Source organism: Erithacus rubecula (genome assembly GCF_903797595.1).
Source record: "Erithacus rubecula genome assembly, chromosome: 16".
Lineage (NCBI taxonomy): Eukaryota > Metazoa > Chordata > Aves > Passeriformes > Muscicapidae > Erithacus > Erithacus rubecula.
In genome coordinates this window covers 16,660,712-16,674,154 of record NC_136668.1, presented here as the reverse complement: position 1 = coordinate 16,674,154, position 13,443 = coordinate 16,660,712, and the positions used below count along the sequence as shown (strand labels likewise).

The following is a 13,443-nucleotide window of genomic DNA, read 5'->3' as shown; positions in this document are numbered from 1 at the left end:
TTCAGCTTCAATTCAATACCTGGGGAGAGAGAGCAGTTATTCCAAAACTTGGATTTCTTTCCCCAGAGGTGTTTGGAGGTGAGAGGCTTCAGGAGCAAAGCTGGAAACAATAGGAAATGATTTTGTGTGTGTGTGGAGTGGTGCAGGAAATGGAACTGATGCTCGTTAGTGTTCTAATTGGAGCTGTAACTCTGTGTCAACACCTCAGTGAGATAATCATCTCTGATGGTTTTGTTTCTCTTACAGACACTGTGTTTAGTTTGGAACCTACAGAACCACCCTGGGGTGGGGTTTGTGGGGTGATTTCGGTCTGTGCAAGGCTGAAAAGACTTTTTTGTTTGTTTTTTTAAACATAGTTTCTAACTGTGATTAGGATTAAGAGTAGCACAAGTGAGGAAATGTAAGAGTTACTTTTTGTATTGCTACCCCTTAGGTCTGTTTCTATTTAACTCTCTGAAGTCCTGATGCTGATTTTCAGGTCTGCTGAAACTGTCAGAGTAGAACAGGAATGGGAATTTTAGAAGATAAATGTCACTAGCTCATTCTCAGCCTCATCCTCTGTCCTCCTGCCTGTTCTGTGAATCCAGTGAGAAAACAGAGCAGCTTTCTTGGCTGAGGGGCTGTGGAAAGGCTGATAATCAGGGAAGGGATATTTCAATCCATCTTTTGCTTTCTAATTGTGTTGCAGTGAATGTCTGCAGAAACAGCAAATTCAGGCAGTGCAGGGGGTCCCTCACTGATCTGCACTAAAGACTGAGCTCAAGCCCAAAGGGGTGGATGGCAGTGAGTGGTAAAATTGGGTAAAATGACCAGGATTGTTTAAAAAGGGAATTTTTCCATAACTGACAAAGCTTCTGGCCATGGAGTGATCAGGGCCACCCACATTTAACACTGAAAACTTGTGTAGCTGACTGAAGATCCATGAGATCAGGTTTGAGAAGTGGGGATGGGAGTATCCAGCATCAAATTATCCTGAATCCCTGATGGAAATCCCTGTGTTGGGATCCCTGTCCTTGCAGTGATGGCAGCTGAACCCCCCCAGCTGCTGCTCTCTGTGACACCTTTGGATTTTAGTTAAAAACCTGGCAGTGTGTTCATAGGGTGGCTGTTTAGGTAAATAACTTCCCTTTTGTATGGTGGCTTTTCTCTTCTCTCCCCTGCTCACCCTCCTGGCATTTTTAGGCACCTGGTCTAGTCTGACCCCATCTATCTCTGACCTCTGTGGTAAGAATTGTTTGTGGTCATTTGGATGGGTTTTACCAAACAGCAGCAATTCCTCCCAGGTCAGAAATACCTCTGATTATTGGGGTTTCATTGTTGGATCCTAAGAGCAGCTTATGCTTCTCTGTGATTTACTCACACATTTCAATCTTCTGTGTTGCCTGGGATGTGGATACAATCCAGACTGTCATTTTCATTAATTTATAATTTTGTTTTCTTCATTTTTACAGTAACACAAGTGTCCTTGTGTGAACACAAGGCAGAGCTGCAGTTCCCAGGCAGGGCTGTGGTGCCAGGGAGCTGGTGACTGGTTTGCCATCCTGCTTTTTCCAGTTTGGGATAAGCCCCTGGAGCAGCACCTTAGTGCTCACATCCAGGGCTCCATGTTTTCCACAGCAAAAAACCATTGGTGTTCCTGGCAGGAGGTGGGAACAGCAGGAGCTGACAGCCCAGAGCTTTCAGACCCACCTTGCACATCCAGCAGGGAGACACATGGGAGCAAAAGGAAATTTAAAAAATAAAGTGGAATAACCTGGAAAAGGTGACTCTGTGTGCTTGTGCCTGGGATGTGGCATCTTTGATCTCCTGCCTGCCCATGGCCTGAGGGGAGAGCTCAGAGCAGCCTGCAGGCAGGAATTGGTCAGGGAGCAGATCAGGATCCCCTGCAGCAAGTTTGGATCCAGGCTTTGCTCCTTCACTGTGGGAAGAAATGGATCTGTGGGGTTTAGTTGGGCTCCTTTGACAAGTCACTTCCCAAATCGGCACCAGGCACATTTTGAACAGCTGGAATTCTGTTTTCATGCCAGTGATTCCATCCCTGAGTGCAGAGGAGGAAGACAGGACTGTGGGAACTGAGGAAATTCCAGGTGTGTGAATCCCTGTGGGATGGGGCAGAGGCCCAGGGGAAGCACAGCTCTGTTGAGCTGCAGCTGGGACAGGAAATAATATTAAAATTGAGGCAGGGAGTTGAAATCAAGCACTGGAATATTGATTGCATTTGTGACAGTGAAAAACCCTGGGTGCTGTTTGTGTCATGGCAGGGCTTGAAAACCAATGGATCAGGCTGAGCTCCTGGGCTCAGTGATTGTTGGATCTGTTCTGTCACTGTATCATTAGCAAGGCTGATTTTGGAAAACCAGAATTTTGCAAAAATATGTCTATAACAGAGGATTCTGCCCTCTGTGTCCTGGTCACATCCTGCAGGAATCACACTTGGAATAATCCAAGTTTGATCTGAGGAAAGCTGCTGTGTGCAGCCTCCTGCTTGGCTGATGCCATTTGTGGAACAGCAACTTGAAATCTGGTTGTTCTTTAGAACAAAAACAGATCTAGGTCAGTTTTCATGTTTGTTTACAGATGTTTTGGATGGCAAATATGCAGGATGAATAAGGAATATTCTCCTACATGTGCTAGGGATCTGTGCTTTGGGAGGCAAGTGCTTGTTTCCAGCACTGAGATTCTGTAACAGAATCACAGCAAATTCAGGTGGCAGAATTGTCCTTGCTGTCCTTTAACAGGTGCACAAAGGGGGAAATGGGATCTTGCTTTGTCAGTAAAATAAGCAGATACAACTCCAAGCAAATATTTGCTTAAATGCTAATTTAGCATCATTTTTGATTTAGTAATATGTAGGATTTTTGTTTGGCTTTAGGAAATGCTGAGGTTTAATTGCACCTCTGCAGTGCTTCAGGATTTTAAAGCACGTGGTGCCAGTTTGGGTACTGAGTAGCTTTGGTGAAAAGGAACTAAAGCCACAAAAACGATTTTAAAAAGAATTATAGTCAGTTTAGTTAATGAAAACAAAAAGAAAAAACAAGTCTTTCTTTGAGGTATTTCAAGTGTTGAGGGATTTTGGAGTAATCTCTTCTGATACATTTATTTGGAAAAATCTGGGTTTGACCACATGTTAGGAATTCTTGATACTGTGTCACGTATTTCAGGGAATTAGGCACATCAAGGGAAGAATGTGTTGTTGCTCTGTGTTTTCCTGGTGGCTGAGGTCCTGCTGCTGGAGGCTGTAGAAGAAGGAAACAGTTCTTGCTTTCAGTAGCTCCTCATCTGGAAGAGCAGCCTGTTTTCCCTCTTCTCCACTGGCTACAGATGGAATCTGTAGCAGGAAAATAGGAGTTTTGTGCCTTCTGTTCCATAGTTTTGCACAGGCCCAGCATTATCCCCCAGGAAGGTGCATAAATGTCACTGTAACTGTTTAAATTTGGGCTCCTGGCCTTGAGGTTTAATCCCTGATGGGATGTGCTGCTATTTTTGCTTCCCTTGTCCTTCTGGGGTGCCTTTTCTCCCCCTCCACGGCTGCCTGGTGTCTTTCTGCTTTTCCTTTGGAGATAAAAGCCAGGACTTTCAAAGGCAGAGCTTCTCTTTGGACAGCAGTGAATAAAGGGATTGAGAAAATGTTCACATTGAAAAATCAGAATCCCCAAGGCAGTGCTGGCTGCCAGCAAAAGGCTGTGTGAGCTGAGTTCAGGGGGACAGGCAGGGAAGGCCTGGCTCGTGTCAGTGCCTGTCCTGACACACATTTGTACCTTGTCCCTTGGGATGGCTCTTAGGGAAGGGGCTGGAGCCCAGGAGGGGCTGAGGGAGCTGGAAAGGGGCTCAGGAGGAGAAAAGGAGGCTCAGGGGGAATTTCTGGCTCTGCACAATCCCTGACAGGAGGGGACAGCCAGGGAGGGGCTCTGCTCCAGGGAACAGGGATGGGAGGAGAGGGAATGGCTCAGGGTGGGCAGCAGCAGGAATTTCCCCATGGAAAGGGAGCTCAGGGATTGGAAGGGAGGTTTGGATCCCCATCCCTGGAGGTGCCCAAGGAATTCCTGGAGGTGGCACTGGGTGCTCTGAACTGGGGACAGGGTGGGGATCAGGCACAGCTGGGACTCAGTGATCTGCAAGGGCTTTCCCAGTCTGGGATCTGTGTGATCCTGGGATTCTGTGGGATTCTGCTTCCAGCAGTTGAATGGAGCTGCTCCAGCCTGAGACTCACTGGAGATCCCCCAGGGAGTGAGTGACCCCATGGGATGGTGACAAACAGGCAATGGGCTGCACTCAGGAAGCTCAGGGGGCTCAGTGGCACAGAACTGAGCTGACACAGAGCTTTTCAGTCTCTCTATCTGAGGAGCACAGCCTCCATTAAATCCCAGACTTCCAGACTGGTTTGGGTTGGGAGGGACCTTAAAGCTCATCCAGTGTCACCCCTGCCATGGGTGGGACACCTTCCACTAGCCCAGGTTGCCCCAAATCCTGTCCAGCCTGGCCTTGGGGCAGGCACAGCTTCTCTGGACAACCTGTGCCAGGCCTCCCACTCCTCCCAGTAAGAACTGATGGCTGACTGGTGATGGTTCATGCAGGGCTCAGTATTTGGGCTGTTCCTGGCTGCTTTATCATAATTTATTCCCATTCTGTGGAGTAAATGGGGAAAGAGAGCAGCTGTGGGGAAGAAGCACCGTTGGCAGGTTTGGAGCTCAGGGCTCCCTGAGGCACTGCAGGGTTAGATTCAGCTTTGTGTTGTGAACTGCCATCAATGTATAGATTTTGTGAATTAATCTCCCTGCTTCCTGAGCTGTCTTTTAATGTCTTTACAATTGGAATTCTCTCTGGATGCTGAAATGGGGTGAGATGTAACAGACTGGTTCTGTGGCTCCTCCTCAAACCCCAGCCCTGGAGGAGTTTACTCACTCGTGTCTGTCTTGTGATAATGTCAATCTAGTTTTTGTCTTCTGCACACGATGCACAAAGCAGGTGAGCCAGTAACTTTTCTGGCCACCTCAGCTTTTGCTTTACCTACTTTTGCAATATGTACTGGAAGACATTTAACCATGTTCCCTTTCTCTCCCCTTTTCAGCTCAGAGACACTAATGACCCGCTGTTTTTATGGAACCTCACTACACTGCCACGAAGAGCACCAGCTCATCAGGACTGGGAGAAATCTGAGACTGACTTGTCCTATTTTTCCTCTGAAATCTTCACCAAGTAGTAAACATTTTTTTTTTGAAGGGGAAAGGGGGTAAAAGATGTTAAAGTTCCCCCCCTCGCACCATTAGGGCGCCTGTACCTAATGTACATTTTCCTTACAATTTCAAAAGGTGTTAGGAAATATTTTCTAAAACTTTTTTGCAATAAATGACGCATGAAATTACGAAAGACTCTATGACACTTACATGCAAGGAACCACTTGAATTCTTAGGATGAAGACTCACTGCAGATAACTGGGGTTTTTGTAATGTGACAGTCACGTTTGTATGTTTTGAGAGGTGCCAGTGACGGAGCCAATTTGCCTGGGAAGTTGACTGTAACTTTTGAACTTTTCTTTTAATTCTTGACTTTAGCATTGCAATTTTCCATTCTCTGAGGCTTAGTTAGTATTTAGTGCAGGTGTTAGCAGAGCTGTGATCTGTGATCAAAGCATGTCCAAACCCAGTTGTATTGTGAAATATGAACAGTCCTGCTATTGAGACCAACATTTCCCATAGAGGTGATGGAAAGGACAGTGACCACAAACTCCATGGATCTCTGTTTTATGGGAAAGCTCCTTCTGTGTGAATATGGTTGCATTTTATTTATGCTATTGTAACACTTAGGGAATTGAGGGTTGTGAAATGAGCTTGAGAGGGGCTACAAGGCAGAGAGCAGCATTTTGCTTCTAATCCTAGAACAGGATGGGAATCATGAATGGAGAGTGATTCAATGGGATGGCATTTCTATTTCAAATCATGGGTTATTTTTTTCCTTTTGACATAAGTATTTTTCAGATAGGTAACTAGTAGAGAGCAAAGGTTTTATTAGAGTTTCTGATGGTTGTTGATCTGAGTTGCGTTGACTTCTTTGAAAAGCTGTAAATCAAAAAAAAAAAAAAAAAAAAAAGAAACCCACTGGGTTTTATCCATTTTATTCCCCTCCCACAAAGGTCTTGGGTAAGACTGACTTCAGTGGAGCTTGGGAATGCTGGACACGCTGCTGAAATCTTGAGTTATTAAATATTAATTTATTTGTCACTAATTATTTCCATTGTGTGCACACTGTCTCGGCAGAACCATTTCTTTAAAGTTCTTAGCAGGGGATTTATTGTGTAACCCGGGAAAATAAATATTTGTTTTGAAGAGATGAAAATGTGCACATAATCTACTAAAAGTCAAATTTCTGTTTCTATAGAGATGAAAGGACTTGTAGGAAACTCTTTTCCTCCTTGCTGATATCCTGATTCAATTGGAGAAAATAGAATGTCTTTGTCTGAATCATTTAAAACCAGAGGGACTTTTCCAAGGGGCCTCTGGGTCAGCACAAAGACAATTTCTTCGTGTCTGGAGCCTGAATGAACCACATAAAATCTGAAGTTAGGACAACTCTGTCATTGGCAACAGGTTTATACTTGTTAAACAATTGGAGAGGGGGAAGTGACAGGCTGGGACAGGCCCCACACCCCAGCCAGGCCCATCAGGGATTCACACACTGAGTGTGTGGCAGCTCGTGCTTTGTGCTGGTTCAGTGTCTGCTTTTCAGAGCTAAATTCTTTAGTTATAAATGGCAGAAATGGAATATTCACTACCTACTTTTTAAAAACAGGCTATACAATGCTGTGCAGCGCATTCAAATTGTACCGTTGGCCACAACAGTTTCATCATAAAGTACAAACTTCTTAAAGAATTTGGATGAATATTTGTTCTACAGTGCTTTTCCTTTTCACCCCAGCAGTCTGGTCCTGCTCAAGGCCTGGGATGTGACTAGAACTGAAAGCTTGAGACCTGTGAATGAGGAAAGGGGTGGCTTGGTGCTGGTCCCTGCCAGCCTTTCACCTCCACTTGGATTGCCAATGGATGGGGGCTTGGCCTGATCAGGTACATTTCCCCCCCACTCCCCCCTAAAAACCAAACAGAAAAGCCACCAAACCACATGGCACAAACCAGTTTCTGCTCAGGAAAAAGGCCCGGGGCTGTGGTGGCAGGGTTGTTGCACATGGGATTGAGGAGTGCCTGTGTTGTTTTGGTAGTGCCTGGCTGTGGCCCAGGGCTCTCCTCCCCTCCCTCCCTGAGCACAGCAGCTGGGCAGGAGGGATTTCCCCAAGGGATGCAGGTGTGCACTGGAGAATATGGGTATAGAGCAAATAGCATCCAAGGGAGCTCGTGTCTGCCTTGCTTTTCCCAGCATTGCGTTGGAAACCACATTTTCATTTGGAAATGAAATTGTCAGGGATATTCTAATGAGAGAGAGTGACAGTAATGTATTGCTTTTCACTTTTTTGCTTTAGTTGCTTAATATTTAAGCTTTGCTCCGTGCTACCTTCTTGTCTGTATATTGAATGGTCACTATGCCTCTTTCATTTTGTAGACTTGAATGAGGAAAATCTGATTCACCCTTTAAGGTTTGCTGAGAAGTAAAAATGATAAAGAATGTTGTGTAACATTTATTCAAATAAAGCCTTGATTTTTTTCAGTGCTCTTTTAAAGGGAAATAATGTTTTGATGTCTTTAACTTTCTTGCTTTATTAGTCCTTGACCCCAAAGCCTTTGATTTATGTCAGAAATGTTTTTTTCTGGATTAAACAAAGATTAAACTGAGGTTGCTGGTCCACTGCTGGAATTCCATCATGTGGACAAGTCTCCACCTAACCTCACCTTTCACCACAGTGGCTGAAAGATCCCAAGCCATGCTCAGCCAGCTGCATGCTTCCCAAAGAAGTAGAAAAATTGGAATTAGCAAGAAAAGCTGGTGTGGTAGAGACAGATCCAAGGAACCTCTGGTGGCTGTGCCAGTCCCAGGAGGAGGAGGGGATGCCATGGGAAGCTGATCTTGGGCTGGTTTTTATGGAATTCTCTCAGTTTCAGACAAGAGATGCCCTCACAGGTAAGTGCATGGGGAGTTTCTCCATCCGGGGAGGAATTGCCTTGTCCTGAGCTGGGTTTTCTTGCCCTGGAGCAGGATCAGGTGGTGCTGGAGAGGTAATTTCTGTTCCAGAGCTCCATCCCACTGCACTCAAAGGAGGGCCATGCCAGCAGGTATTTTTCCAAGATATCTGGTGGTGTTGGGTTGGTGCTTGGACTTGATGATCTGAAAGGTTCTTTTTCAACCTTGGTTCCATGATTCCATGGAATGGCAGACTCTGGAACTGCACTTTGCCATCAAATGGAAGGCAACATTTATACACGTTTTTTTCCACTTGCATTTTTGGTACTGCAAAGAAACATTCCCAAAGTTGAGTTGAACTCCTAGGCTAAACTGAAAATAAGCTGCTGGAGTAAACTTGATCTCTAGGAAGTTCTGATTTCCAGGAAGCATTGGTGGTTTTGTGGCAGAGGCTGTTTTTATGGCACAGAGATGCAGGAACTATCCCACCCAAAGGGACTAACCCTGCTGGAAGGGGCTGTTGCAGTGACCTGTTATCGATAAAAAGCAGTTTTTCCCCCAGAATGGAAACTTGGCCCAGCCTGGCATGGCCGTGACAAACACCCACATCTGGCTGTGGCCCCAGCGCAGCTCCAGCAGATGGTTTTCTTTTCCTTCGTGCTTGTTTCTCATTCTGTGGGAATTACAGAAACTCCCATCCCCTTTCTCTCATTATCCGCTCGGCCTTGCCGCAGCTCCTCGTGAATCGCGCTGCTCATTAGCTGGGAAATCCCGCTGCAGTCTAATTGCCCGCTAATGGCTTTTCCTTTGTGACACGGACTTGGCAGCGCCGCTGAGGGGACGCAGCCATCAGAGAGGCTGGCCGGGCAGATTTCAGAGCTCCGCAATTACTCCATGGATTAATCCTCACTCCAGTGCTTGGCAAAGGGACAAAGGTGACCCAAGGCCCACACAAAGCCCCTCTAATGGCGTTTGCCGCTGCCCCCAGCATCAAAAGGGCGACGCTTAATGCGGGCAAAAGTGCAGCTCTGGCACGAGGGCTTTGGAGAGATTCCATGCCAAGTGTGAGGGATCAGAGTTGAGATCTTGCAGGGTGAGGCCAGCAGGGACATTGCTGGAGGGAATGGTGGCTGGGGACAGTGGCTGAATTCAGAGTCACCCTGCGGGGATTTGGGTATTTTGGGCGAGGTGCCGGGCCAGGGGCGCTCCGGGGCTCCTCTGCCTCACAAACAGTGTCAGCTCTGCATGGAGGGCCTGGAGTGGAAAGCTGGGCTGGGAGCATTCGTGGGGCTGGGGAATGGTTGGCTCTCGGTGCCCTGCCGAGCCCTGCCTTTGTGTCACCTCCCTTGTCCTTCTGCAGTTGCTTTGGGATTTGTTCTCCCTGTCGTGTTCCACAGGCAGAGCAGGGAGCCAGGAAAAGGCTGCTGTTGTTTGCTGGTCATGCTGTGGGGTTTATTCACATTCCATATCCGGCTTTTATAGTTCTGCTCCTGCTTTTCCCTTGAGGGTCTCCGTGCTCTTTGTTTTGCCTTCCTTGCTGGTTTCAGCACAAGCCGTGGGTGCTCCAGGCTCAGCAGCCTGGACATCCCTGCAGAGGCTTTGGGCATGTTCTGGGTTTGGGGTAAATATTCCAAGCCCAGGAGGGGTAGTTCTAATTTTGAAATCCAGATTTTCAGCTGAGCTCTGCACCTTAAGAGCTTGGGGACTGGAATTTCTGCCTGTGGTTGTGTTGGTCATTAAATATTAAGTGAGGCTGTTGCTGCTGGAGGGTTGATGCAGACACTGAGTGAAGGCTCTGAGCTGTCAGAAGGGGCTGGGGGCTCCAGAGTGTTCAGGGATGGATATTGGCCCAGGAACACTGACACTGCTCAGATGGATGTGGATGCTGCTTCTGTGATTCACTCACTTAGCTGTGGTTGTTTTTAAAAAGGCAGCATTGGGCATGAGCTGTGAGAGCAGAACTGGGGGGGTTGGACTTCACACCCCTCTGCATTAACACTGCAGGATCCTCTCAGGAACCATCAGCTGCATCTTGCCCTGGAAAACTTGCTGGCTCCAGGTGCCAAGCTGCTTTCCAGCTGGGAGCAGGGACACAAATGTGCTGGGGCACAGGGAGAGCTGTCGCTTCAAGGGCAGCTCAGGGCTGCAGCCATGGGCAGGCAATCTGTGAGCTCCCAGCCTCCTCTCCCCGAGTTCCAAATCCTGCAATTCTCCCTCCCTCAGACAGAGAAGTGCCCCAGGATGGAGGGTCACAGCCAGAGGAGCTCATGGAAATAGGACAAATGCAATTAGAAAAGGCCTGGCCCTGCTGCCTCTCCAGGGACCTGCTGGGCACTCGCCAGCACCACTCAGGAATACACTTAGGAAGCTTTTCCAGACCAGATAACAGCATTTCCCCTTCTTCCTGCCATCCCTGTTCCTGCCATCCCTGTTCCCTGGAGTCTGCAGGGAGGGGGGCTGCACTTCCCTCACCAGAGGCAGGAACAAAAACTCACTGGGCAGGGTGTGCCTGTCCCAGAGCAGGCATGGATCCTGCCCAGCTCTGGGGCTGCCAGGGGGTCAGAGCTGCTCCCAGAGCCCATGGACACCAGTCCTGGGAGCCAGGAGCTGAGCACTGGGCCCAGCCAGGCCAGGAAAGGCAAACCTCATCCTGCTGCATCCATTTAGGGAGTGCAGGATTTGTAAATTGTCTCCTTGAGAAACAATGGGGGAGAAATGTGCAGTTCTGGGGACTCCAGGCTGCAGCTGCAGATGGTTTCCAATTGGGAGATTCCCACTGAATGTGCAGAATCAGGAAAAAGGGGGTTTATTTTAATTTCCAGTTGATTTAGAGCCTTTAATCTTTGTCAGGGTAGGCAGTGATGCCTCTGGCTTAGTGCCACAATTCCTGTGCCAAGGACTGCCCAGAGGCCCTCCAGCAGTCCCAGCCCTGCCCAGGGTGGGAAAAAATGAAGTTGCTGAGCAAGAAAATGTTGGGATCCATCCAAACAGGGGAAGCTTGTGAATGAGCAATGTATGAATGCTGCACATTAAATGTGCCCCAGCACATCTTTGCCCATGTTGGAGAGGAGGCACTGGGATATAATTGGTTCTTGGCTGCAGCAGTAATCCCTTGGGAATAACACAGCTAATTAAAGCCTAGGAACTGGTGACCAGCAGCTTCTCCTCTCTCCCTGGCTGGGGCTGTGCTAATCAGGGGCAGGTAGGTCCCAGGAAGTTTTGTGCTAATCAAGGAGGGAAGGATTGGGCTTCAAAGCTTGGTGCTTTGTCAAATGCTGAATATCCCAAGGGATGAGCTGGGGGGGAATTTGGATCCTGCTGGGCAGGAGGGGTGGGCTGTGCTGGGCCTGTGTCAGTGCCACTGACCCTGGAGTGTGGCCTCTGGCTGCCTCCCTTGGCCTGGGCTCTTGGGAGACAGAGCTGTGAACTGGGGAGATGCTTTTTTCATCTTTTAAGAGAGGTTAAATGCTCCAGATCTTTGGTGGGATGGAGGAAACTGCAGGTGTTCAGCTCCTCTGAGGGCCAGGCCTTTTGGGACTCAGGAGCAGGATCTGGAATGAGGCCAGGTTGGAAGGGGCTTGGAGTAAACCAGGAAGTTGTCCCTGGTCTGTGGAAGGTGTTCCTGGTCTGTGGAAGGTGTTCCTGGTCTGTGGAAGGTGTTCCTGGTCTGTGGAAGGTGTGCCTGGTCTGTGGAAGGTGTTCCTGGTCTGTGGAAGGTGTTCCTGGTCTGTGGAAGGTGTCCCTGGTCTGTGGAAGGTGTGCCTGGTCTGTGGAAGGTGTTCCTGGTCTGTGGAAGGTGTCCCTGGTCTGTGGAAGGTGTTCCTGGTCTGTGGAAGGTGTTCCTGGTCTGTGGAAGGTGTTTCTGGTCTGTGGAAGGTGTTTCTGGTCTGTAGAAGGTGTCCCTGGTCTGTGGAAGGTGTTTCTGGTCTGTAGAAGGTGTTCCTGGTCATGGAAAGTGTCTCTGCCCATTTCAGGGAGTGGGACTGGATGAACTTTAATGTCCCTTCCAGCCCAAACCATCCTGGCAATCCATGATTCTAAACCTCAGTCCATCTGCAGCCAAAAGGATTAAAGTGTCTGAGAGGACAAAGAGAGGAGTGAGAACCTCTGCATAAAACAGACACAAATCCCAGTGTCAGTTCTGGTGTCAAAAAATGGAAGGCCTGAGCCACAAGTGTTATGGAAATCCTGGAGAAAATTCTTTGTAGGGAGAGGCTTAGCCCAGCTCATGGACAAGACCAACATTCCCCTTATTTCTGTGCAAACACCTCAGGGGAAGGGGCAGCTACTGAAAGGTTTTGTGTTTGGCAGGCAAAGGAAGGAGGAACAAAGGGGAGAGCTGAGGATGGACAACTCCAGCTGGGAAAGAGGCACATGCTGCTTACCAGGAGGTGAGTAACTGTTGGGTTTAAGAGCACTTATATTTAAAAGATTGTGTTTCATAAAACAGTTTTTCCTATTAGAGGTTGTAAATCCAACAGATGTGACTCAGAACTCCCTGGCACTCCCTGAGTTGTGGCTGTGGCACCAGGAGTAGGCACCAGTTATTTTACTGGTGGCAGCTGTGAGGACTAGTTTAGACATAAAAAAACCCACTTAAAATCAAAAGCAAGATACAGGCACTTGTTCAGGATTTGGACAATTCAAAAGGACTTCAAGTAATTAACTGGAATTTTGCCTAGAGGGGAACTTGCTGTGGTGGCAAATAACACCTGCCAGAGGTTTCTGGTCCAGCTGGAGAGTGGCACTGAGGAGGGAGGGATGACCTGGAGGTTTGAGTCCTCAGTACCAGCATGCCCAATTCCCAGTGACTTTCACACAATCCAATTAAATTACAAACACTAATCAACTGCAGTCCTGCTTCCTTTGCCCTTCCCTTCATTGGAAAACTCCAGGTGCACATCAGGCATCCTGCAGGGGAGTTGCACAATGATTTGATGATGTGTTTGCACAGCAGGTAGGAAATTCAAAAGCTTTGTTGTGCTTCTATTTCCCAGAAATTCCCCAGTCTCCAGCTGAGAAGGAATATTTGCAGCTCCCCAGGCCTTCAAAGGGGTGAAGCAGGAACAGAGTGGAAGGAACAGAACTGCTGTCCCTGAACCCCTGGAGCAGCAGGTTGGAAAAAGCCACTGGTCTAACTGGGCACAAGAGCCACCCATGGGTGAGTGACACTGCTCACAGTGTGGGCAGGGACAGACACCCACTGCACAGAGCAAGGAAATTTTAAATAAATTGAAAAATTTAAAGCATCCAGGGTAGTTCCAAAGTGGTTCCAGTTTGTCCATGCCAAATGGGATGTTGCAGGGGAGTGGAACCAGGGACAGCTGGTGATGCTGGGCCCTGCAGCAGCCTGGACACCTTTGCTCTGCACTGCTCCAG

The 13,443-nt window shown here is 48.0% G+C and overlaps 1 protein-coding gene across 5 annotated transcripts in view; it reads left to right on the top strand.

The window, feature by feature from the left end:
* Positions 1 to 13,231, top strand: part of PWWP2A (PWWP domain containing 2A) — a 28,485-nt gene extending 15,254 nt beyond the window's left edge. For 2 of the 5 annotated variants that reach the window (XM_079320244.1, XM_079320250.1), the window contains exon 3: positions 5,069 to 7,666. Coding sequence is in view for 3 of the 5 variants with exons in the window: in XM_079320250.1 (XP_079176376.1) it covers positions 5,069 to 5,082 (14 nt within the window). In the remaining 2 variants the exon portion in view is untranslated. Of the gene's footprint in view, positions 1 to 5,068; positions 7,667 to 12,375; positions 12,457 to 13,061 lie in introns of those variants that run through there. The other 3 variants (XM_079320249.1, XM_079320247.1, XM_079320246.1) reach the window with 3 other exon arrangements.
* Positions 13,232 to 13,443: the final 212 nt, after the last annotated feature.